General features: G+C 33.6%; 1 protein-coding gene across 2 annotated transcripts in view; it reads right to left on the minus strand.

The window, feature by feature from the left end:
* Positions 1-25,203, minus strand: part of METAP1 (methionyl aminopeptidase 1) — a 63,119-nt gene that overhangs the window by 9,922 nt on the left and 27,994 nt on the right. The window contains exons 2-8 of one of the 2 annotated variants that reach the window (XM_081304462.1): positions 19,337-19,388; positions 12,733-12,842; positions 11,434-11,494; positions 7,475-7,566; positions 6,548-6,631; positions 3,982-4,120; positions 2,279-2,410 (exon numbers count right to left, since the gene is read on the minus strand). In XM_081304462.1, coding sequence (XP_081160588.1) covers positions 2,279-2,410; positions 3,982-4,120; positions 6,548-6,631; positions 7,475-7,566; positions 11,434-11,494; positions 12,733-12,842; positions 19,337-19,388 — 670 coding nt within the window. Of the gene's footprint in view, positions 1-2,278; positions 2,411-3,981; positions 4,121-6,547; positions 6,632-7,474; positions 7,567-11,433; positions 11,495-12,732; positions 12,846-19,336; positions 19,389-25,203 lie in introns of both variants that reach the window. The other variant, XM_081304461.1, reaches the window with a different exon arrangement.

Consider the following 25,203-nt stretch of genomic DNA (forward strand, 5'->3'; position numbering starts at 1 on the left):
TCCAAAGAAACATAGAGATGCAATCTACCTGCCCCCATGTAATTAATTTAACAGCTTAAGGAATCACAATTTAATAATTTTACTTGCTCTTAACCATTCCAACTTGATGTTTTCAGCAGAAGGAAGGTAATTTCTGATTTTGAGAAAACATGCTGACTTTCACAAAGTTTTTCTTTCATTCCTATCCAGGTTCTCCTATCAGCCCTGGATTGGAAAGCTGGGGGCTCATGCAACAAATTGTGCAGTACATAATAAAGAAAATCCCCATTCAGCAGTAATGACAGAAGGTGAAAGAGTCTTCCATAATTGTCAAACTTGAGCAATTTTGGTTCAGAGCGTGTTATCTGGAGACATATTTGAACATCACACAGGAGATGGTGGTATAACTGATATCTAGTGTGCAGATAGACACCAGAGATGCAGCTAAGCATCTTACAATGCACAGGACAAGCCCCCTGTCACAAAGCATTATCAGACCCAAAAATGTCTTTAATTCATACATTTAAACATACTACTCTAGAAAAGTTAATTTAACAACTTCACAAACTCGCTAGTACTCTACACTAGGGTGAAAAACAATTAGTATTTTTAAACTATGGGAACAAGAACGACATATATAATATCGTTAATAGCACTTTCCAGAGTTCAAGAAACTTTTGTTCTTTCTTGACTATTGCTATCAAGACTAGTTTCTCGCAGTTTCTTAAGTTCTAGTCATATGTCTTTTTGAAACAACACTGCAGCTTTCTGATTATTTCAATTACCTCACAGAGAAGAAAAGGGATATCAACACTGAATATATTATCTGACAGAAATCCTAAAAATTATTTAAAACTGAACCTTCTACAAATGATAAGCACAGAAATTCTCATTCCACAATTCCACCTACAATATTAAAAGTTTTAAAATGATCAACAGTGAATTATAAATTTTTAAAACCATCAAATACTGATACATGAAAATACTGTCTTTCATTTTCACACATCCAACATTATATAAATTAGTAAAAACTTCACCATCTTCCATGCCTGTTAAAGAGTAACTAAAAACGATAAAAATAACAAGCCAATGTTATTACAGATAACTATCTACGTGTTAAATAACTCTGTCCTGTTCAATACTCTGGAGAAGTGGGGGAGTGGTAGCAATAATACAATGAATAATACAGTTCAAACACTATGAATTTTAACAGAAAGCAGTTTGTCCTCAAACTATCCTTTTATTAGCAATGTGTTAACAACTTCAATAAGACTTTCCTTTTCTTCTCCCATTCCCAGAAAGTACTGAGTAAACCAAAAAAATTAGGATAAGCTGCTGTCATGAAGACACCATGGAAAAGATCCTACAGAAATGCACATATTTCCACTCAGTACTACAACAGAATGATATCTAGAGACCACCAAAATCCCGTAGGAGAATAGTTATAGAAATTTAGATACTGTGAAACATAATATGTATCTATTAAAAGAAAGGTGTAGCAGGTGCAGTGGCACACGCCTGTAATCCCAGAGGCTCCGGAGATTGAGTAAGGAGAATCACAAGGGTTCAAAGCCAGCCTTAGAAATGGTGAGATGCTAAGCAACTCATTGAGGCCCTGTCTCTAAATAAAATAGAAAACAGGGCTGGGGATGGGGCTCAGCGATTGAGGCCCCCCGAGTTCAATCCCCAATGCCAAAAAAAAAAAAAAAAAAATGGGGCAGATCTGCTACTTTAAAAGATCCCTAAGATTTAATTGAACAACTGTCAAATTATAGAAAATTACAAATATTATGATTCCATTTAACCTAATTAAACCCATACACATATCTATATATGTCAAGACACAGAAGAGAGGGGGGGAAAAAACCTAAATGTTAACAATGGATACTTCTAGATAGAAAAGAGATGAAAAGTGAAGTGGGGAGGCAAATTCAAAGAAGGATCATTCACTTTCCTCACAAAATCGTCACGCTTGTTTCAATTTTCTGTAATAGAAACTAATACTAATGTAGTTGAAAGAAAAAAAAAGTAGAAATAAAAACTACACAAAAGAACCACCCACACACTCCTCATTTAAAAGAAAAGAATATCAGAAGAGACAGAGGATCATAAGTAATCACCTGGTCCATCTGCATCAAGACATTCCCACATCATCTTTAAACACATTAACCATTAAACACTAAGCTAACTCAGGTAGGGCAATGGAAAAGCTGTTAGGTACAAGAAACGCACAACAATGCAGTGATAAAATGCATCACTGGCAAAGCACTGCCAATGGGGGCCCAGCACTGAAGCTGACCTGCATCGATGGCTTGCATAAGACACTCGTATGTGGTCTGAACTAATTTCCGTGCTCCCTCATCCACGTCTCCAACAAAAAAGGTCTCATTCAGGTCCCCATGATAACCATTGCGATAAAGAGTGATGTCCACTGCAAAAGAATGTGTAAATATTAAAATATATTTATTTTCATTCCACAATAGAACTTAGTTTTTCCAATGTGACAGCATCAAGTAATTTAATGGAAAAGATGACTTTTGCATTGTCAAATTAGACACCAGTGAATGTGTAGTTACTCCCTAACAAAAATTCCTTGAGGGTAATTAACTAAACTCACTGTGGAAAACAGATATACGGCTTACAGCACAAGCCAGATGGTGGGTTTTTATATTCATATAGTAATTAGATAATTTGTGGCAGAGGAAAAAGTTATATGGGATACAATCATGCAAGATAAACATCCAGGGTTAGTAACATTAAATTGAGGACTCTGGTAAGTTTTTCCATTAAATAAAAAATGCTATTTTCACTTGTCATCTTTAATGAGTTTCTTCCTTCTCCTAAAAAAAAAAAAATATGTAAATAGCAAAACTTAAGATAATCTCTACACCCCAATACTCTCTTGACCACCACCCCACCACAGGACTGAGGATAGAACCCAGGGCCTTGGGTGTCCTACGCAAATGCTCTACCACTGAGCTAAACTCCCAACCTTTTTAATTAATTAATCTTTCATTTATTTGTGAATACTCATCCTCTCTTCATTTCCATGCTGAAAGAACACAGATTACTAATATGTCACTATCGTAACATAAATGACTATCTAGAGAACATATTGAATGTACATTTTTACTGTGGATTTCAACCAATCTCCAACATCGCAGTACAGATGTTTCAACTCCAGCACAATGTACACATGTATAAAAAAATCTCACACATTTTACACATAATAAAAATAGCAAGGTTTACATAAAAACAGATGCAAAATCTGCGGAACTTTATAAACACATCATCTAACTAAAGCAATAACCATAATAAAAATATTATCACAATTAAATCTCTATTCTCATTCTTGACCAGCATAACAGTTGGTCTATTCTATGCAGTCTTCAACCCTGGGAATCATGTTTCCTTGGATTCCTTTAATATCCTAAACAGAATAATTTCATTAATACTAAAAGTACCATCAAGGAGATGCTTCTTCGCTAACACTTATTTAATCCCAGAGGAAAATGCCTTTGGAGCTTCTTCTCTACACCTGCAGCTTCCTAAGATAACACAACACAGAGGTCCTTAAAGGCACTCCATTCAAGTAAGGCACTTCTGTGAAATTTTTAGTTTGTTTTTTTTAAGTCTTCATTTATTACTAAGGATTTTTCTTACCTGTTAAAAAAGCCTATTCTGATCTCTTAAAAACCACAAGGGACTTAAATTTAAAAACTGCACTATACTCAACACTGCTTCCATATTACACTGACATCTGTCACCTATTTACCAGTCACATATGAATTAAGCACCAAACAAATGCATAGTATAAATATTTAAGATACATCTAATATGATGTGTTTTAAAAGAACATGCACAAAATTGTAAAAAAAAAAAAAAAGAAAGAAAGAAAAAAAAGAGGCTTCCACAGACTTTCAAATAATACTAAGTTTTAAACAGGAAAAAGCATAAATATAGAAAGCAAGTCAATAAAACTCACACTAACATATTTCTTACCATTAACAATATCACCTTCTTGCAAAGGTCGTCTGTCTGGAATTCCATGGCAAATGACTTCATTCACTGAAGTACAACAAGACTTTGGGAAATTATAGTAATTCAGGGGAGAAGGATAGCAATTTCTTGCAATGCATGCCTATAATACATTAAAATAAAAGAAAATAATTTGGAATGTGCAGAGAGGAAAAATCTGCATGCATAAGATTTTAAAATCTGAAGTTGGACAAATGCTAATATAAATAACTTATTTAATATTTTATCTTTAAAACAGTAGTGGATATTATGTCTTCCTTTTAAATGAGATCACACAATGTTGCCCAGGTTGTCCTGAATTCACAGGCTCAAGTGATCTTCCTGTCTCAGCCTCTCAAGAAGCTGTGACTATGCCCCACCATGCCTGTCCGGTGGATATAATTTTAAAGAGCATACAACAAGTTTTATGCCAGTCAGATATGCTGTATGCAAACCAGTTTTACTGGTACTTGTGTAAAGAAAAACCAAATTCACATTCTACAAATATATACAATTGCTACTATGTGAAGACTCTACTTTAGAATTTACTCCTTGTGAAAAAAATATTTAAAATAAGTAATAAGTATTTTTATGTGATCACAATTTCTTATATAGAAATAAGCCTCTATCCCTATGACCAAAAAATGAATAATAGTGTAATTAAGAAATGATAAACAATTCCCTGAGACATTTTCACCATTCACTACATTCATTTCATTTTCATTGTTTACTTCACACCAGTGAACAACAAGAAATCTTAGAAAATGGTCTGGTTTCCAAAATAAATTTTACCTTGGATGTTTTTACACAATCGTAATCACAGCATACATCATTTGTTTCCATACTGACACACAAGTCTTCAAGCTAATAATTTTCTAATACTTGCATAAAATATCATTTGTGGAATATATCATAATTTTACCAAAAATTCTACCATTATTGGAAATCTAAATAAACTTAAAATTTTCTGAATTATAAAAAAAAAGCTTACAACTAATAACTACATCCCTTTGGCTTTTCCCTTATTTAAAACATGCTTCTATATTTCACAGAGCATTTTAAATAGCAGTTTAGAGAATAATGAATTCAGAACATTTTGACTGAAAATGCCAACTCCATCATCATTTACAAGTTGTATAACCCTGGACAACTTAATTAACCTCTCTCCTCAGTTTACTTTTCTATAAAATAGAGATGATAACAGCATTTACCTCAAAGGGCTATTGGGGAGATTAAATGAGTTTATTTGAAAGAAAATACTTTTTAGGAGTTCCTGGCTCACAAGAAGCCCTCAAAATGCTTAATACATACTAGACATTTTATGCTAACATATGTAACAATAGCCCAAAATCAAGATTATAAAAATCTGAATAAAAATATTTATAAACATCTTTACAGTTCAAGACATATTATCAAATTCTTTCAGAAAGGTTGTCTCCATTTACAATTTCATCACCAAGTAAAAAGAGTACCAGAGTACCAATTTCATCCTCACCACACTATAATAAATATTAGCATCTTTAAAATACTTACCATAAATTTACTATGTCTTTATAATTCACATTAATCTAATTACCGGAATAATTTTAATACACATCCCATGTTTTAAATGGACAACACTTCTTTTATGAACAATTTAATCATATAATGCATGCACATACCTACTAGTTTAAGGTCTCTCTGACAGGCAATTTTTATTTAAAAGAAAAAAAAAGATATCCCTGTATCATATTTACTACAAATACTTATCTGTTTATAGCCTTTTTTTGCGAGATATAAAAGGCAATATTGATTTCAACCAATCTAGCTTCAGAAGTCATATTGTTCATGTCAGAATATTTGGTGTAAGACATTTAAAAACACTGATAAAATTTATCATTTTTAAAACCACAACTGAAATGCTGAGGCTTCTAAAATACTATATTTCAAGCTCATCTCAGACCTCAGTACAACAAATACAGTCATTCATCTGCATCAATGGGGGACTAATTCTAAGATAAGCCCCCACCTAATGGGTACCAAAATCTGTAGATGCTCAACTTGTTTATATAAATAGTGTAGAGTTTGCATATAACTTACAAAAATCCTCCCACACACTTTAAATCATCTCTACATTACTTATGATACTAATACAATGTAAATGTTATGTGAATAGTTATTATACTGCACTGTTCAGGAAATAATGACAAAGAAAAAGATCCATACATGTTCAATACAGATGCCATTTTTTTCCCCAAATATTTTCAATCCACAGTTAGTTGAAACTATGGATGCCCATGATCCAGAAGGCAGACTTAAACACTGGCATAATGATTGCTGAATGCTTTCTATATTTGAAACAAAGCAAAAATTAGCTTTCAACTCAGCTTAATAAGGTTATTGTAGACATTCTGAACATAAGTCAAAAACACCTAATAATGTCATTCCCCCCCCCCCCCCCCCGTGCTGGGAATCAAATCCTGGGCTTCACACATGCTAGCATGTGCTTTACTATTGAGCTACATCCCAAATTCTAAAAGTTTTCCAAAATAAAAAAAAGTAAAGTTCTTACTAAGTGTACAGCATGATCTATTTCTTCAGTAGTTACACCTGGTTTAATCATCCCAGCAGCAATATCCAGCACTTCTCTAGCAAGCTGTAAAAGAGGAACACTTGGTACATTCAAAGAGAAATTAAAAAAAAAAAAAAAAAATAGAAATCTGTATCCTTTGTACTATCTTAGATGTTTTGGGGGAAACTGATGAAATGAATTTTCCATTCAATATAATTTTATATAAAATATAAAAATATTTAATATAAATATGCAAACATATTTCTACATGAAAATGTACATTCTAGGTTTATCTGAACAATAATCAACTGACAGAGGTTGGGTCTTCTCACACTTCTATAATGAAGAATGGTGGAGGGAAATAAAATAGACAAATGAATTTTCTCTAAGAATCTTAGTAACTAAGTAAAAGGAATATGAATTTCTCCAGATTATCAAAACAAAGTAGTATCAAACGACTTTTAAAGTGCTGCATAAAAACCTAAATAAACACTATCAATGTATCAATTATTTTTCTTTAGAAAAATATAAATATGTGATTTTACCTTGTTAATATCAACCACTATCATACATCATAGGTATTTCACAACAGGACCTTTAGTTTATCTTGTCTTAGGACATTAGTGAAAATAAAATGACAAAAACCTAGTTCTTAAAACACACACACACACACACACAGAATATAGAGAAAAAAACAAACTTGCAAGCAAATATAGATTACTTGCCATACTAATTTTCATACTATTTAAATGGAGATTAACTGTTGTATTAAATGATACAGTAGCAATAGTTTAATGAAAAGTATGGCTAAGTCAGTCTTAACAAAGTAATAATATTGGAGCCCTTTATAAATCCAGCAAATCACTGACTTCATGTCCAAGCACTGCTCAAACATATCTTACCCTAAAGGGAAAAAATAATTCTTACCCTACATACAAGTCGCATCCCTTCTATGTCTTCAGATGAGAGTAATTTAATTTGAGAAGTACCTTTAAGAGCCTGTTCAGATTCAGACATTCCTGTAACAAAAAAATAAGTAAAATTAAAATGAATAGAAAGATGTAGAATTCACTAGCATAATAATAGTCAAGTCTTCCTAAATCACACAATATTTCATTTTGAGAGGTACAGGTTAATTTATTTAAAAGACATTTTTTAATATGTAAAAGCAATTTGCTAAACAAACTGATGAATTCTACAGAATAAATTTTCAGATATATTAGAAATCAGTCAATATTTATAGAGTACTTATTATATGCCAGGCAGTGTGCTAATAAGCTCAGTAAACAATTCACATTTGGATAATAACATACAATTTACAAATTGCTTTTATGATCATTGTCTCATAAAGCAACTATATACAAACAATTGATGAATCAATTACACTATTTTTCTGAAACAAAAACCCAAGTCAATGTTTTTTAAACTGTAGTTTTTGATCTTTCAGTGGGCTATAAGTACTTTTTTGAAAGTGAAAAAGGGAATAAAAATTACTAGGTTCTATTATACAGACTAAGATAAGTGCTGCTGTGAAATGTTTGACTGCTAATTTATGTATACATACCTGGACCAATCATGATATAAAATTCATTTCTCACTCTGGGTCACAATCAAAAAGTCTGAAAAATTATCGCCCTAGTAGACTTCACTAATAAAATGTGTCTAATTCAAGTTTCACATACATTTAAAAGAAACAGACATTATAGCAATTATTTCAAAATTCTGAAAAAAATAATGTAATGAATGAATTACCAGCCAATCTTGCTTATAAGCACTAGTGAGAAAAACTCGAAATACTGGGAGGGAGGAAGGGAGGAAGGGAGGAAGGGAGGAAGGCCCAACTTAAGGGAGATTCATACCAAAAAGGCTGAGATAGTTCAGTATTAGCAATTCAATTAATCTAATTCATCAAAGACAGATTAAGGAAAGAAAAATAAATGACCATCTAGGAAGATAATTCTGATAACATGGCCAGCTACCATCTTATTATGACAAATAAATCTCTGGCCAAGAACCATTCTTACCGAATGCCCACTATCAACACTATTATTTAAGACTATTCTGGTGATACTAGCAGATTTGAGAGAACGAAATAAGACATATTAAATGAAAAAGAAAGGACAAAATCTTTTAACAATTTCAGACATGATTACATATCCCTAGAACAAATTAATCATCTGAAAAATGACTAATAATAAAAATTCAGCAAGTTGGCAGACTGTATAGCAAATATATCAAAATCAGGAACTTTCCCATATACAAACGAAAGCTAAAAAATACAAAACATACTATTCACCCAAAAAATTAAAATTAATTAATTAATTAATTAAAAACCACTTTAAAATGCTGAGCTTGCTTACAGGTGCACACCTGTAATCTCAGCAACTCTGGAGGCTGAGGCATGAGATCACAAATTCAAGTCCAATCTTAGCCATTTACCAAGACCTTGTGTCAAAATCAAAAATAAAAAGGGCCAAGTATATAGCTCAATAATACAGCACCTCTGGGTTCAATTCCCAGTATCACAAAAATAAACAAATAACTAAAGTACCCAGAATTTTCAATAAAAGACCTACAGGAAGAAAATCTGAAAATATCATCAAAAAACATAAGAGGTAACAATACAGGAAAAAAAAAATACCCTGTTCTTAGATAGAAGACTCTATATTGTCAAGGTATAAATTCTTCTAAAATTAATGTACCAATTTTAACACTACCCCATTAAAAATTACAACAAGATATTTTTAGAAATCAAGCTGATTATAAATTTTACATAGAAAAACAAACATACAAGAATGGCCAGAAAAATGCTCAAAAAGAAGAAAGGTAGGGGCAACAAGGCCTACCAAACATGAATACGTTATGTAGCTACAACACTTAGAGTTTGTCAATGGTACGTAATTAGACAAATGGGTCAATGAAGCATAACAGAATCAAAAACAAACCCCCAAACGTGTGAGAATTAAAGGATGCATTTCAAATATAATACAGGTTACATTTATTTTACTATTTAAGAATGTTTCGTTTATCACAAATGTAGATAGTCAATTGGCGAAAAAATTAACACATCAAAGGAGTATTTTCCTTAACAAAACAATTATAAATGAGGTTAAAAAAATAAAAGTAATGAAACAGGGGAAAAGGGATAAAGATATGAATACACAGTTCAAAAGGAAAAAAATACAAATAACTGAACATATGAAAAGAATCTTCCTCATAATTTAAAAATGCAAACTAAAATAATAGCAAATTATCAATTTCATCTTTCAGATTAGCAAAGATCATCACGCTTGATTACCCAATGTAAGAGAAAAGAGACTCTGGTGTTTTTTAAATGGGAATACTAATTGGCAAAAAGCTCAGAAATTTTTAAGATCCCTCCAAATAAAAAATGTATGTATCCTTTGATCTAAAACTATTTTACTTTAGGCAATTAACCTACAGAAATACTATCACATGTGGACAAAGATGTAAACACAAGAATAGTTACTACAGTCAAATGGGTAGAAGCAAAAACTTGGAAATAATCTAAACATTGATTAGTAGGGGCCTGCTTTAGTAAATTATAACATATCCACACACTGAAATCCTTACACACTAAAATGAAAGCAGTGGCTTTATATGGACTCACATGAAGTATTTTCAAGACACCTTAAAATATTAGAAAGCATAAAAAGGTAAAAGGATGTACATGATGTATTTCTTTTTTGTTTATCAGTGGGTAAAAAGGTTAATGTATACATACACAGATTATCTTGGATAGTTCTACAAGAAAACGGTAAACAGTGGCTACCTTTAAAGAGTAGAACTTACTTTTTACTGCATAACATTTTATTCTGTTAGAATTTATCTTTTTTACACATATTTTTAAAAACATAAACTAGTATTATATTCACAATATTAAATAGAGAATAATTAAGTCACACATCCTCAGTAGTAGTCTATAATTCAGACTGTCTTTTCCTTCAATGGGTTTAACTGAATTTTAGAATTATATAGAGAAGAACTTAATATAGTTCCCTACATCTTAAAGAACAAAGCAAAGGCAGCTTGGCTTATATTAAACCATGTGAAATTGCTGATATGAAACTATTTTTGACACACATAAAAACTTCAATAATTTCACATAGTCCAATTTTAGTTATATTGTACAAGCCTTAAGGTCAGAGACTGCTCCATTGACCTGTGCTGCAAATTACTCTGGATGTCTATCAGTATCTATAAAATAGAGAAGACAACAGAACCTACCTCAGGAATGTTGAAAGTATTAAATGGAGTAACACGTGCAAAGAACTTAGCACAGTGCCTGACATACAGTTAAGCAAAAATAAATATAAGTTACTATTACAGAATCAGCAACAACACCATCACCATTATCACCACGATTACTATTTCTTATTGTTACAGTCTTTAGTCAACCTGAGGTCTCCACAATCTGTTTCTGCCTTAACTTGGATAGAAGGACATATTAAATAAAATCTAAACTATTCTTTTCTTCCATCTAGAAACTGGTATAATACCACAAAATACAGTATTATTCTATGTGTAGTCTTTAGCAGTTACATAAACAATGTTTTCTGAACTGCATAGATTTCTAGTGGTGGCAAAGAATTTTTAATTCTCTTAAATGATCTACTATGGCTTGAAAAAGCAATGTTTAGGGCCTGGGGATGTAGTTCAATGGTAGAGTGCTTGTGAAAGGCCCTGGGTTTGATCCCCAGCACCCCCCCCCCCACACACACACACACGGAAAAAAAAAATTAACAATAATGTTTACACTTATTAGAAATACAGCATTAAAAACTCTCTATAAGAAAAGCACTCCTTCCTTTGCAGTAGCCATCAAGCCCACAACCTGAAAAATGAAAAACAAGCACAGAACTTACCTAAGGGATGATCAGCATAATCTGGTCTTTGAATATAACTTGGCACTGGCCTTGTTGGCATCTAAAAACATCAAAGAAGTTAGTTAAAGCATATTACCTAGAAAATAAAACTGGAAAAACATTATTAAGTTCAAGCAAAAGTTTTTAAATGAAAATAGCTTCAAGTGACATCTTAAATATCGTATCTACTTTGTTAAGACTAAGGTTCATTTGCTTAGTGTTAATGCTACCCCCTTTCACAGATATTTAAGAATGGGGAAAGTGGCCAAGGCTACCAATGATTTAAGATTAGAAACAGACCACAAGTTGCCATGTTGTTCCAAACAAACTCATAAGCTGACAGTGACAATAAAATAATGTCTCAAAGTAAACATACGCTGATATGTTCCTAGTTATTAGCTCTGGGAAGCAGGATTAAAGACTTTCTTATATATTTAATATTTTTTCAGATTTAAAAAAATTAATAAAATCTCTTATTAATAGAAAATCATCAGGACTGGGGATGTGGCTCAAGCGGTAGCGCGCTCGCCTGGCATGCGTGCGGCCTGGGTTCGATCCTCAGCACCACATACAAATAAAGATATTGTATCCGCCAAAAACTAAAAATATTAAAAAAATTCTCTCTCTCTAAAAAAAAAAAAAAAAATAGAAAATCATCAATAAAAATAATTTAAATATCTGAAGATAGCAAACCGATTTCAACTAGAGTGAATTCCTATATTAAAACTCCACAGAAGGGGGCTGGAGTTATGGCCCAATTGGCAAAAAGCTCTGAAATTTTTAAGATCCCTCCAAATAAAAATGTATGTATCCTTTGATCTATCAAGTGTAAGGCACTGGGTTTGATCCTCAGCACCACATAAAAATAAAATAAAGATATTGTGTCCATCTACTATTAAAAAAATAAAAAATAAAAAACCTCCACAGACAGGATACAAATGGCAGAAAAGCTACAGCTATTAAGGTAGGAATATATTATATTTTAAAATATTTTAGAAAAGTATAAATATATACTACTTATAGTGCCAGCCAGAAAATATCAAGTCTACCTTACCCTACTCTTTTTTTAAAATTAATATCTTTAGTCCTTTCATCTAATTTTTCTCCACTTCCTCCAATTATCCCAACTAGCTCCCAAATAATGCACCATAAGAGCTAAACAGTTAGAAAACAAGTTCCTTTGTAAACTTAATTCTGTCTACATGGTTAACTGTTGTAATACAAAATTATAACTACTATTTCTAGGACATTGAAAGTGGTTTAAAACAACGCTGAATTCTTATTACCTTAGTTACTCACCAGTGGATAATGTGGTCTGAGTTTACCAGTATATCGATAACCTGCCCAGGGGTCAGTGTTTATATCACCTTCTACAGTCCAGGAAGACACTTCCCGCTTTGCCTTTTCATCTTCTGGGAGACAGACAGATGGAAAGACATGAAAGGTACAGGAAGGAGAAAGAAAGGAAAGCTTAGAGACCAAGTTCATGAGGAGCACATATTTCAATTCTCTCTTGTTTAAAAAACAAGCCAGAGCAACTCAGGAGGCTGAGGCAAAGGATCACAAGTTCAAAGCCAGCAACAGCAACCAAGACAGGGCCTAAGAAACTCAGTGAGAACCTGTCTCAAAATAAAAAATAAAAAAGGGCTGGATATGTGGCTCAGTGGTTAAGCACCTCTGGGTTCAATCCCTGATACCAAAAAAAAAAAAAAATTATGACCATCATTTGCCTCTTTTTAGAAGGGTTTCTAAAGGAGGCAGGAAAGAGACAAAGGGAAGGGAATAATCTGTTTGAAGTTACCAAATTTTAGTAGAAAACTTAAGAATTATACACACACCTAATAATGTGATTTGTTAATATATAATACTGTGTATAATGAAATGCACCTAAGAATCCTTTTCAAACAAAGTAGAGAGATCCTCTATAGTATCTCATTTCAGCAGACTAGCAGCACCTCTTATCCATTAAGCAAAATGAAGACGTTAACCCTAGGACTTGAAATACCAGGAATTCAAGTCACTCCTAGACCAAGAATTGACCCATACACCTCCCGAAACACACAGATCTTTCCCTAATTACTGTCATGTATCACAGGCTTTGAAATTCAGGTTTCATTAGAAGTATATAAGAAATTGAAGGATATCTAAGTTGGTTCCCCAGTTTGACTATTGTGAATTGTGCTGTTATAAATATTGATGTGGCTGTGTCACTGTAGTATGTTGTTTTTAAGTCCTTGGGGTATAGATAAAGGATTGGAACAGCTGGATCAAATGGTGGTTCCATTCCAAGTTTTCTAAGGAATCACCATACTGCTTTCCATACTGGCTGTACCGATTTGCAGTCCCACCAGCAATGTATGAATGTGCCTTTTCCCCCACATCTTTGCCAACATTTACTGTTGCTTGTATTCTTGATAACTGCCATTCTGACTGAAGTAAGATGAAATCTTAAGAGTAATTCTGATTTGCATTTCTCTAATTACTAGAGATGTTGAACATTTTTTCATATATTTGTTGATCGACTGTATATCTTCTTCCGAGAAGTGTCTGTTCAGCACCTCAGCATATTTATTGATTGTGTTGTTTCACAATGAAATATTACTCTGCATTAAAAGAGAATAAAATTATGGCATCTGCATGTAAATGGATGGAGTTAGAGAATATCATGCTAAGGGAAGTAAGCTCCCCAAAAAACCAAAGGCTGAATGTTTTCTCTGACAAGTGGAGGCTAATCCATAAGGGGAGGACCATAGGATGAGTGGAGGAACTTTGGATGGGCCAAAGATGGACATCATTACCCTAGGTACATGTGTGCTTGCACAAATGGTGTGATCCTACTTTCTGTACAACCACAGAAGTAAAAACAATGGTGCTCCATCTTGTACAATGAATCGAAGAGCATTCTGCTATCATGCATAACTGATTAGAATAAATAAATAAATAAATAAAATGGTAATTTACATTGTGTGCATTTCACCTAATAAAAAATTATAGCTTGCATTTTTATAAGAACTCATGTGTATAATGGCATCATCAAAATTATTTTTGTTTTTTAATGAAGCAAAAAATGTATATAATGTGTTTTTAGTGCATATCAATAACAGTAGCTATTTTGTGGAAAAAAAGAAGAAGAAGAAGAAATATTAGTAGTAGTAGATGAGAAAAATAAACTTCCTTCCTTAAAAAATATATTCAAAATATAAAATGATGCATGAGGCCCTGGGTTCAATTCCCTGAATAAACAGATAAATAAATAAATAAACATGAAAAGAGGGAGAGCAGGGTCTGGGGATGTGGATCAGTGGTAAAGTGTTCACCTAGCATGCATGAGGCCCTGGGTTCAATCCCCAGTGCCAAAAAAAAAAAAAAAAAAAAAAAGAGAGTAGAAGGAATCATGATGTTAAGCTAAAGAAGATATTAAAGGATCTAATTTCCTCCTTTTGCAAGCCAGGAAACTAAGATGTATTTCATGTAGGCAGTGAGGCAAGAATACAGGTGCTCAATCCAATAATTCTCCAGAGAGCAAGGGGTTACCTGTGGGATGAAAGCCCTTTGAGGCACAACTGACAAGAATGCAAAAACATAGTCATTTTAAAAAATAAATAAAATTTTCTTAAAAAACACAGCCAATCCATTCATATTACTTTGAAAGAGAATACATTTATACTAATCACATAAGAAGCAGAAGAAAAGAAGGTTTTATTATGCAACTAATTTTAAATACCATTCTCCTCTCCAGAATTCAAGAAACCAATGTAAATATTAATAACAGAACAAAAAATATTTATCATCCCAGAATAAAAATGGACTCAATTCATTGTCACTTGGATTAAACATTATAGATAATTGTTCAAAATGCAGGCCAACTAATGACTGCATCAGCTGTTTTATCAAGTGATTTTTGTCTGAAACATGCACCTCAAGAATAATTTTCTCCTAAATCCTAGGACAGAATATCAATCAAGATTCAGGCTTTCTTTAACATACTTCTGGGGAGGAAGCAGAAAGAAGGGAAATATGTAAAATTTTTCAAAGCTTCCTGCTGATCTGAATTTCTCCCCCTTCCACATTCTATTTTCAAAAAAGAACTGAAAGCAGACTTCGAAAAACATCTACACAAATCAGGCTGAAATATGGCAATTTCTTTTTTAATCACGAAGCATAACTTACTTAAGGTTTTTACACTTGAAAAGTTAAGTTTATATTTTGGAGTCTATCTGATCTGAGCCCTGATGCTAGCTAGGCACATAGCAGATACTCATTAAATCTGAACTGAGCTGAGACTGGTAGCAAAACTGTATGATAATTTGTTTTATTTGTTTGTTTGTTTGTTTAATGACTGTGAAAGCACAGGATGCTATTAACAAAACCTACAAGCTATCTTTCAAACATCTCAAGGCAATAGGCCCAGGGAACACAAAGTAGTGCCAATGAGTTATCTGATTCATGCAAGGTCTGACCCAAAGTATATCACATCCAGGCTTTGTTCTGTAAAAAGTTCCATCAGGATGCCTCATCCAGTTACTTGACATAAAATAACCATACATGTATAAGCTTTCTTTAGGATGGGATTTTGATCAAAATTCTGACTCAGTTCTTCACAGATATGGCATGGACTTGCTTGTATCTAGGCCTCACAACAAACCTGATTCCAGCATTCTGGAGATGAGGCTCACAGTAATCCATGGTCACAAAGATTGGTGAAACCAGTTCTGAAACATTATATAACTTTCTCTCTACAAGCCCAAAACTCAAGCATGCTAGTGTGGAAGGTTAGGATAGAAGAAAAAAGTATTATTGAGTTATTTTTTTAAATAGGGTTTCTAGTATCATATTTTGGGTGGTCAAATTCTTCCACCTTTTAATTCAGAAAAATGAGAGGCAAACATACTGAACAGTTTTTTTGTTTGTTTGTTTGTTTTTAATACTGAGGATTGAACCAGAGGTGTTTTACAGTTGAGCTAAATCGCCAGTCCTTTTCATTTTGAGACATAGTTTTGCTAAGGTTGTTGAGGCTGGCCTCAAACTTGTAAACTTTCTGCCTCAGCCTCTCAAGTCACTGGGAGTACACATGTGTGCCAATGTACCTGGCTAAAGTACAGTTTAGAGATGTGAAGTTCTACAACTTTTATAGATTAGATTAAAAGTAACTTCTCTTAAGTTCACTCTGGTAGGGCTGAGGTTGTGGCTCAGAGGTAGAGCGCTTGTCTAGCATGAGTGAGGCACTGGGTTAGATCCTGAGCACCACATAAAATAAAAAATAAAGATATTGTGTCCACCTGTAACTAAAAAATAAATATTTTCTTGAAAAGTTTACTCTAGTAGAAGGTAACATTATAGAAAATGCACAAGCAAACATCAGCAATATATCTTTGAACTAAGGGCTTGGCTTTACAATCTGACTGGTCCTCTCTGATACACAAAAAAATATATTCTGTGCCTGCGTCACTTACTTAACTCACACTTGAAAGTTTGCTAAGCCCATTGAAAAGAACTGAGCTTCCGCAATTAATACAACCCTGGGTCCAGATGTTTTACTGGTGAATTCCATCAAACATTTAAGAAGAAATAATGCCAAGTCGACATAATCTCTTTCAGAAAAAAAGGAGGAAATATTTCCCATTTTGTGAGACCAGAATTGCTCAAATACCAAAATCGGTTAAAGATATTAAAAGCAAATTGTGGACTAAAATTCAACATGAACTTAGATATAAAACAGGTATCTTTATTCAGAAACCATCATACAGCCTAGCATGATTGTGCACGCTTATAATCCCAACACTTTTTCACTGATTCTTTTCTCAATGTCTCCTGAGCTCTAGAGATCACAGTTTCCCACCGTTCCCTCCTCCAGGAGAGTCAACCACAACTGCATACCCGAGGTCAATTTGTTAAGATGTGAAAGATACAGGTCTGGCCAGCTGAGAGCTATCTCCAACCAACACAGCCAAAGCGGATTAAGAACACTGGGCACATCCACTGAAGAAAACTACCCTGAAAGGTGTTACCTAAATGATGACACCATATTAAATACCAGAAGTGTAAGTAAACTCTCAACAGCTCATGTCCAATGCTGTAATAATTATGTTCTTTTTTACGTAGGGAACACCTGCTGTTTAATCCCTTGTGGTGAAGGGCAAAATAACTCCACTCTTAGAAATCCAGTACTGATGAAATGGGTATACTTCAATCATTTAGCAAACCTCAGGGTAGAGAACCATTCTAAGCTTTTTTACTACATACTATTTAACTTCAGCACTTTATACTTCCCTGTGCTTCAACTTCCTAAGCATAAAATTTCAATAACTGGCTCAAAGAACTCTTCAAGATTTCTATTACATTATAATTCAGTATGTAAGAATGAAAACCATTAAATGACCTTATTTAAACTTTCTCTATACCTCAAAGGTAACACATCCAAATCAACAAACCCTGCCTTTTGTACTTTGACAAACTTTCATGTATTCATATCATTTTCCCTCACTCTAACCACATTTCCTCCCTAAACAGCCTAGGATTTCCATTAAACATAGTCACTTTATACAACCAAAAAAATATCTACCTTTTTTAAATTTTTATTTCCTTTTCCTTCAGAGATGATTTGGCTGACCTCAGATTTTGGTAAAAATAATCTATCAAACTCCACTAAATAACTTAACTCCTAAAAAAACACATGAGGGCTGGGGATGTGGCTCAAGTGGTAGCGCGCTCGCCTGGCATGCGTGCGGCCCGGGTTCGATCCTCAGCACCACATACCAACAAAGATGTTGTGTCCGCCGAGAACTAAAAAATAAATATTAAAAAAAAAAAAAAAACACATGGAAACGAACACAAGATCAGTAAATTAAAACAAAAACCTATACCAAGAATTATGTGCCACCTGCCAAGCCTTCATCCATCAGGACACAATGATGTAAAAGCCCTTGTCTGTTCCCAAGTAATTATGATGGGGCCATCTTAAACCAGCCACACCAATCACATAAATCTATGAGTAGATGAAGCAGAAAGCCTATCTGAATAGCAGGAATATCAGTATAGCTAACAGCAAGAGCTGAAAAGCAGGCAATAGTTTTATTTTGTGGTGTCACATGAAGTAACTTCAAAAGTAAAATTAAATATCAGGCTATGAATAATAGCAGTAAAAAGAAGTAAAGTAAAAAAAGCATAGTCATCCCTCAGTATCCCCAGGGGGTTGGTTCAAGGACACCCCTCACCCAGATGCTCCATTCTCTACTATGAAATGATGTAGTATCTGCATATAGCTTCTATACCTCTTCTCATATACTTTATATTATTTGTAGATTACTTACAATATCTAATACTATGTAAATGGTGTATAAACAGTTATACTGTATCGTTTAGAAAATGACAAAAAAAAAGTACATGCTCAATAGATACATTTTTTTAATACTTTCAATATGCAGTTGGTTGAATCTGTGGATATGGAACATACACAGACTGGAACCTCAAAGATAATGAAGGCTGACTGTACTATAACTCTCTTGAGTAGAAAAGAGATATGAACTAAAATTAAACAAAAGTAAAAGGTGTCTGGCTCATGTATCCTCTCTGCCTACAATGTGCAAACACTTCTAGCAAATATAAGAGAGTAACAAAAGATTAGGGTACTACCAGTATCAGTCAAGCAAGATCCCATCAATCCCAGCTAAGATCTCATGTTTTCATGTTAAAAACATGAAACAAGATTAACAAAGATATTATTCAGCCATGTTTTTTTTATCTTGAGTACATATATTACAAAGAATAAAAAAGCATGTTATAATTCTAGCTATCAGGATTACTCTCAGAACATTTAAATACACGTTTTCATAACTAGAAGAATCCCTGTCTTCTGGCACAAAAGCCACTTCTAAGCCAAATAAGAATAAGTAATTTTACTTACTTGCTTTCTTATGTAGTAACTTGTGCGTAGCCCAACTTCCTTTAAAACATTCCTAAAACAACAAACAGGGAAATTAGTGTCAAGCCTTCCTTAATTAGAAACATCTTTACAGAGCATTATTTATAAGAAATAGTTACTGGGCTGGGGCTGGGGCTCAGCGGTAGAGCGCTCGCCTCACACGTGTGAGACCCTGAGTTCGATCCTCAGCACCACATAAAAATAAATAAGTGAAATAAGGTATTGTGTCCACCTACAACTAAAAAATAAATATTAAAAAAAAAGAAATAGTTACTGAAAAATTCTTGTAAGAAACAAAAATTATGGGAAAAGCTTGAGAAATGACACCTACTCAAAATTTCACTTCAAAAAGCAATCTAAACTTTACTTCAAATAAGCAAACTAACCTATATATAAACTGAAATACATAGTTGTATTTCAACTTCATCTCACAAAATTATTTTAATTTTTATTTTGTTTGCAGTACTGGGGATTGAACCCAGGGCATCGGGCATGCTAGGAAAGTATTCCTCCTACCTCATTCTCATGAGTAGCTGGAACTTCAGATATGTGCCACCATACCTAGCTTTTGCCAAGTTATTTTGAAGTATGTGAAAAGACCCCCTAGCCAATTAATCAAACTAGGAAAAAATAACAAGGATAATTTCCAGATTCTTCCACTATTTACAGCAGAAGCCAAATCAGTCATTATACACATTAAGTAACCCAACTGAGCAGTTGTGTTCACTATATGACATCAGACATCAGACAATAAGCCTTGCAAAGGAAGGGACTGTACTAAAGTTCACCAGTACTTGTAGGTTTCAGTAAGCACTAGTTGACTAACTGATCAGAAAGGATGAATGAAACAGAAAGACAAAACTTCTAATTTAGGAAAATGGTACATGTTTCAGATACCAGTAAGAAGTAACACATTGTGAAAATGGAGTAATAAATTGAATTCAAGTAAAGAACTTAAGTAATTAAAAAATAATTCAACAAGACATAGACTTTATTTATTCTTCAATTTTTATTGTCTCTTCTAACTTTAACTTTGTAAAGTTACTTAAATCATTAAAAACACTAAGAAAATTCACAAATTCCAACAAATGTTTTATCTTTGAAGACATGAATAAGAGAAAAGCCAAGAAAGACTCCTTACAATATGTAGTAATCAAAAAACATTACAGCAGTGACACTAAGGCTGTCCTTTCTAAAACACTGATGGAGGTCCTCTGTAGGTCAATTTCTCTCTCCTGCAAAATTTGCAATGGAACCACCATTTGACCCAGTTATCCCACTCCTCGGTTTTTATAAAAATTAGCATACTATAGTAACATGGCTGCATCAATGTATAGCAGCTCAATTCACAATACCTAAATTATGAAACCAACCTAGGTACTCTCCAACAGATGAATGGACAAAGAAATTGTGACATAAATACACAATGGAATATTATTCAGCCATAAATAAGAATGAAATCATGGCATTTGCTGGTAACTGGATGGAACTAGAGATTATCATGCTAAGCCAATCCCAAAGACCAAAGGCCAAATGTTTTCTCTGATATGCAGATGCTCACAACAAAGGAGGGTAGGAAGCGGAAGAATAAGAGTTCATTGAATTTAAAAGGGGAATTAAGGGAAGGGAGGGGAGATGGGAATAGGAAAGGCAGTAGATAACTTTCATATGTTCACGTATGTGTGCACGACCAGTATAACTCCACATCATGGACAACCACAAGAATGGGAAGTTATACTCTATGTCAAAATACACTCTACTGTCATGTATATCTAAAAGAACAAATAAAAATAAGAATGCTATAGGACTTTATGTATCTAACTAAGGTTTATACAGAGTGAAGTGGATACTCAACATGGATGGTATTATCCAATATTAAAGATGTTTATTTTCTAGTTTCAAATTGCAATTGGATATCTGGACATAAAAGTTATCACTTGCTATTATGTACATGTACTATAAATTGTTACATTCTAGAACATGAAATTAATGTTACAAATGAGTGTGTAAATTTTATTAATATAGTGTTTAAGTGATTTAGTTTTAGTATATGATTTATATAGTGTGGTAGTAGAGTAGAGCTGCTACGGTATGGGACACTGGCAGTCTGGCAAACTTCGTCTTTTATAGAGTTGTACGTTTCTTCTAGTTTTAAAAATCTTTGTTTTCCTTTTAAGATTCTGTATTGATTTTTATTAGATACTAATTCATATTTTAAGCGTAAGTATTTCTAGTTGGACATCTACATACATTTTTAAATCTATTTTATGTTGTATTGAATCTTTTTTTTCATTTTTTTTTTTTTTAGAGAGAGAGAAAGAGAGAATTTTTAATATTTATTTTTTAGTTCTCGGCGGACACAACATCTTTGTTGGTATGTGGTGCTGAGCATCGAACCCAGGCCGCATGCATGCCAGGTGAGCGCGCTACCGCTTGAGCCACATCCCCAGCCCTGTATTGAATCTTAATTCACAATAAGAGTTTAAATGTTTCTTGATTTGTTTGCTATTCTAATATCATGGATGCAAAATGTCTGTTGTTAGTTAATAATGTTTTTGTAACTTTAACACTAAATCAAGTTATTTCACATACCTGGTCAATTGCTTCTAGCTTAGAAATCCTTTTTCCCCTTTTTTATTTCCAAATACTAACAATTTTCTTTGATTATTTACTCATTTATTTCAACACTCTCACAGTTGTACAAAACTCCTGTCAATAGTTTTATGTACATTGGGCATTTTGTCAATTTCATCTTAGAACTTTCTCTGAGAGCTCTCTGACTTCCTCTAGTCAGAATTTCTTGATTTCCTGGAAGTCATCCTTAAAGTCTTCTTTAAGCATCACCTTTGAGAGTCCATTCATTTTTCTTGTCATGTCTTATTTAAATTGATCTCCCTCTGTTAATTCTCTTGTTTTTGTGTAATGTTTCCTCCAGTAGCTTCCTGAGAAAGATTTTTGAGATTCTGCATACATGAAAATGTCTTGTGATAGTCTTGACACTTGAAGTTTAGCCAGATATAGAATTCTAGATTGGAAATTATTTCCTCAAATTTTAATGCTATTGCTCCTTAACCTTTTAGTCTCTAGTGTTAACAATTCTGATGCCACTGGGATTCATATAATCTTTTGTACAGTGTAATTTTCCTCCCTTCTCTCTGGAAGCATATTGAATATTCTCTTCCCCATCGTTATAAAATTCATGTTAGAAGCCTTGGATTAGTTGATTTTTATCCTTTGTGGACCCTTTCACCATGGAAACTCCTGTCTTTTTCAGTTATGGGAAACTTCAGGCTTTTCTTTGATTTTCCCTTTCTTTCTGAAACCTTTATTGTTTAGATGACTACTTGGCTTAGTTCTCTAATACCATGTCTAATTTCACCTTCCCTTTTTTTTTTTAATTTGTTCTAATTAGTTACACATGACAGTATAATGCATTTTGACACATCATACATAAATGGAATATAACTTCTCATTCTTCTGGTTGTGATGTAGAGTTACGCAGGTTGTATACTCATATGTGAACATATAAAAGTTATGTATGATTCATTCTACTGTCTTTCCTATTCTCAACCCCTCCCTTCCCTTGATTCCCTTTTGTCTAATTCAATGAACTGTGTGTTAGCATCTACATTATCAGAGAAAACATTCAGCCTTTGGTCTTTTGGGATTGACTTATTTTGCTTAGCATGATAATCTCTAGTTCCATCCAGTTACTGGCAAATGCCATAATTTCATTCTTATTTATGGCTGAGTAATATTCCATTGTTTATCTTGCCACAATTTCTTTGTCCATTCATCTGTTGGAGAGTACCTAGGTTGGTTCCATAATTTTAGCTATTGTGAATTGAGCTGCTATACATTGATGCAGCCATGTTACTATAGTATGCTAATTTTTATAAAAACCAAGGAGTGGGATAACTTGGTCAAATGGTGGTTCCATTGCAAGTTTTACAGATTCCAAATTTTCTGAGGAATCTCCAGACTGCTTTCCAGAGTGGTTGCACAAATTTGCAGTCCCACCAGCAATGTATGATGAGAGTATCCCTCAATACTAGACTTCCTTGCCAACATTTATTGTTCCTTGCATTCCTTTTTTAATTTTTTAATATTTTTTTATTCGTAGATGGACACAATACCTTTATTTCATTTCTTTATTTTTATGTGGAACTGAGGATGAAACCCAGTGCCTTGCACATGCTAGGCAAGTGCTCTACCACTGAGCCACAATCTCAGCTTTTTATTAAAAAAAATATATTTTTTTTTTTAGTTGTAGATGGACACAATACCTTTATTTCATTTCTTTATTTTTATGTGGAACTGAGGATGAAACCTAGTGCCTTGCACATGCTAGGACAGCGCTCTACCACTGAGCCACAACCCCAGCCCCTCCTTGCATTCTTGATAACTATCATTCTGACTGGTATCAGTTAGAATCTCAGTGGTATGTATGTATGTATGTATGTATGTATGTACTTTTAGTTGTAGTTGGACAACAATGCCTTTAATTTTATTTATTTTTGTGGTGCTGAGGATCAACCCAATGCCTCGCACGTGCTAGACGAGCGCTCTACTGTTGAGCCACAACCCCTGCCCCTCAGTGTAGTTTTGATTTGCATTTCTCTAATTGCTAGAGATGTTGAACATTTTTCCATATATTTTTTAACCATTTGTATTTTTTATTCTGTGAAGTGTCTGTTCAGTTCCTTTGCCCACTTATTGATTGGACCATTTGGTTTTTCGATGTTAAGTTTTTTGAGTTCTTTATATGTCCTGGAGATTGGTGCTCTATCTGAGATGTGTGTGGTAAAGATATTCTCCCATTCTGTAAGCTCTCTTCACATTCTTGATGGTTTCCTTTGGTTTTAAGAAGCTTTTTTAGTTTGATACCACCCAATATATGGATTCTTGATTTTACTTCTTGGGCTTTAGGAGTCTTATTGAGGAAGTCAGTTCCTAAGCAAATGTAACAGAGATTTGGACCTACTTTTTCTTCTGTTAGGAGCAGGGTCTCTGGTCTAATGTCTTTGTCCTAGATCCACTTTGAGTTTTGTTCAGAGCGAGAGACAGGGGTTTAATTTCACTTTTACTATGTATGGATTTCCAGTTTTCTCAGCACCATTTGTCAAAGAGTCTATCTATTCTCCAGTGTGTGTTTTTGGCACCTTTTGTCTAGTATGAGATAACTGTATTTATATGGGTTTGTCTCTGTGTCTTCTATTTTGTACCACTGGTCTGCATTTTTTGTTTGTTTTTTATCAGTTATGGATGGACCTTTATTTATTTACTTGCATATATGTGGTGCTAAGAATTGAACCAGTGCCTCACACATGCTTAGCAAGCGTTCTACCACTGAGCACAACCCTAGCCCCTATTTGTTGGTTTTTGGTGCCAATACCATGCCCATTTTTGTTACTATAACTCTGTAGTATAATTTAAGGTCTGGTGTAATGATTCCACCTGCTTCACCCTTCTCACTGAGGATTGTTATGGCTATTCTGGGCCTTTTATTTTTCCAAATGAATTTCATAACTGCTCTATTTTTATGGAGAATGTCATTAAAAATTTTAATAGAAATCGCATTAAATCTGTATAACGCTTTTGGTAGTATGGTCATTTGACAATGTTAATACTACCTATCCAAGAACATGGAAGATCTTTCCATCTCTAAGGTCTGTTTCAATTTCTTTCTTGGTGTTCTGTAGTTCCCACTGTAGAGATCTTTCACCTCTTCTGTTAGATTGATTCCCAAATACTTTTTCTTTTCTTTTTTCTTTTTTTTAAGAATATCGTGAATGGGATAATTTTCCCAATTTCTCTTTTAGTTGATTCATCACTGATGTACAGGAATG

The sequence above is a fragment of the Spermophilus citellus genome (genome assembly GCF_964194105.1).
Source record: "Spermophilus citellus genome assembly, chromosome: 8".
In the NCBI taxonomy this organism is placed as follows: domain Eukaryota; kingdom Metazoa; phylum Chordata; class Mammalia; order Rodentia; family Sciuridae; genus Spermophilus; species Spermophilus citellus.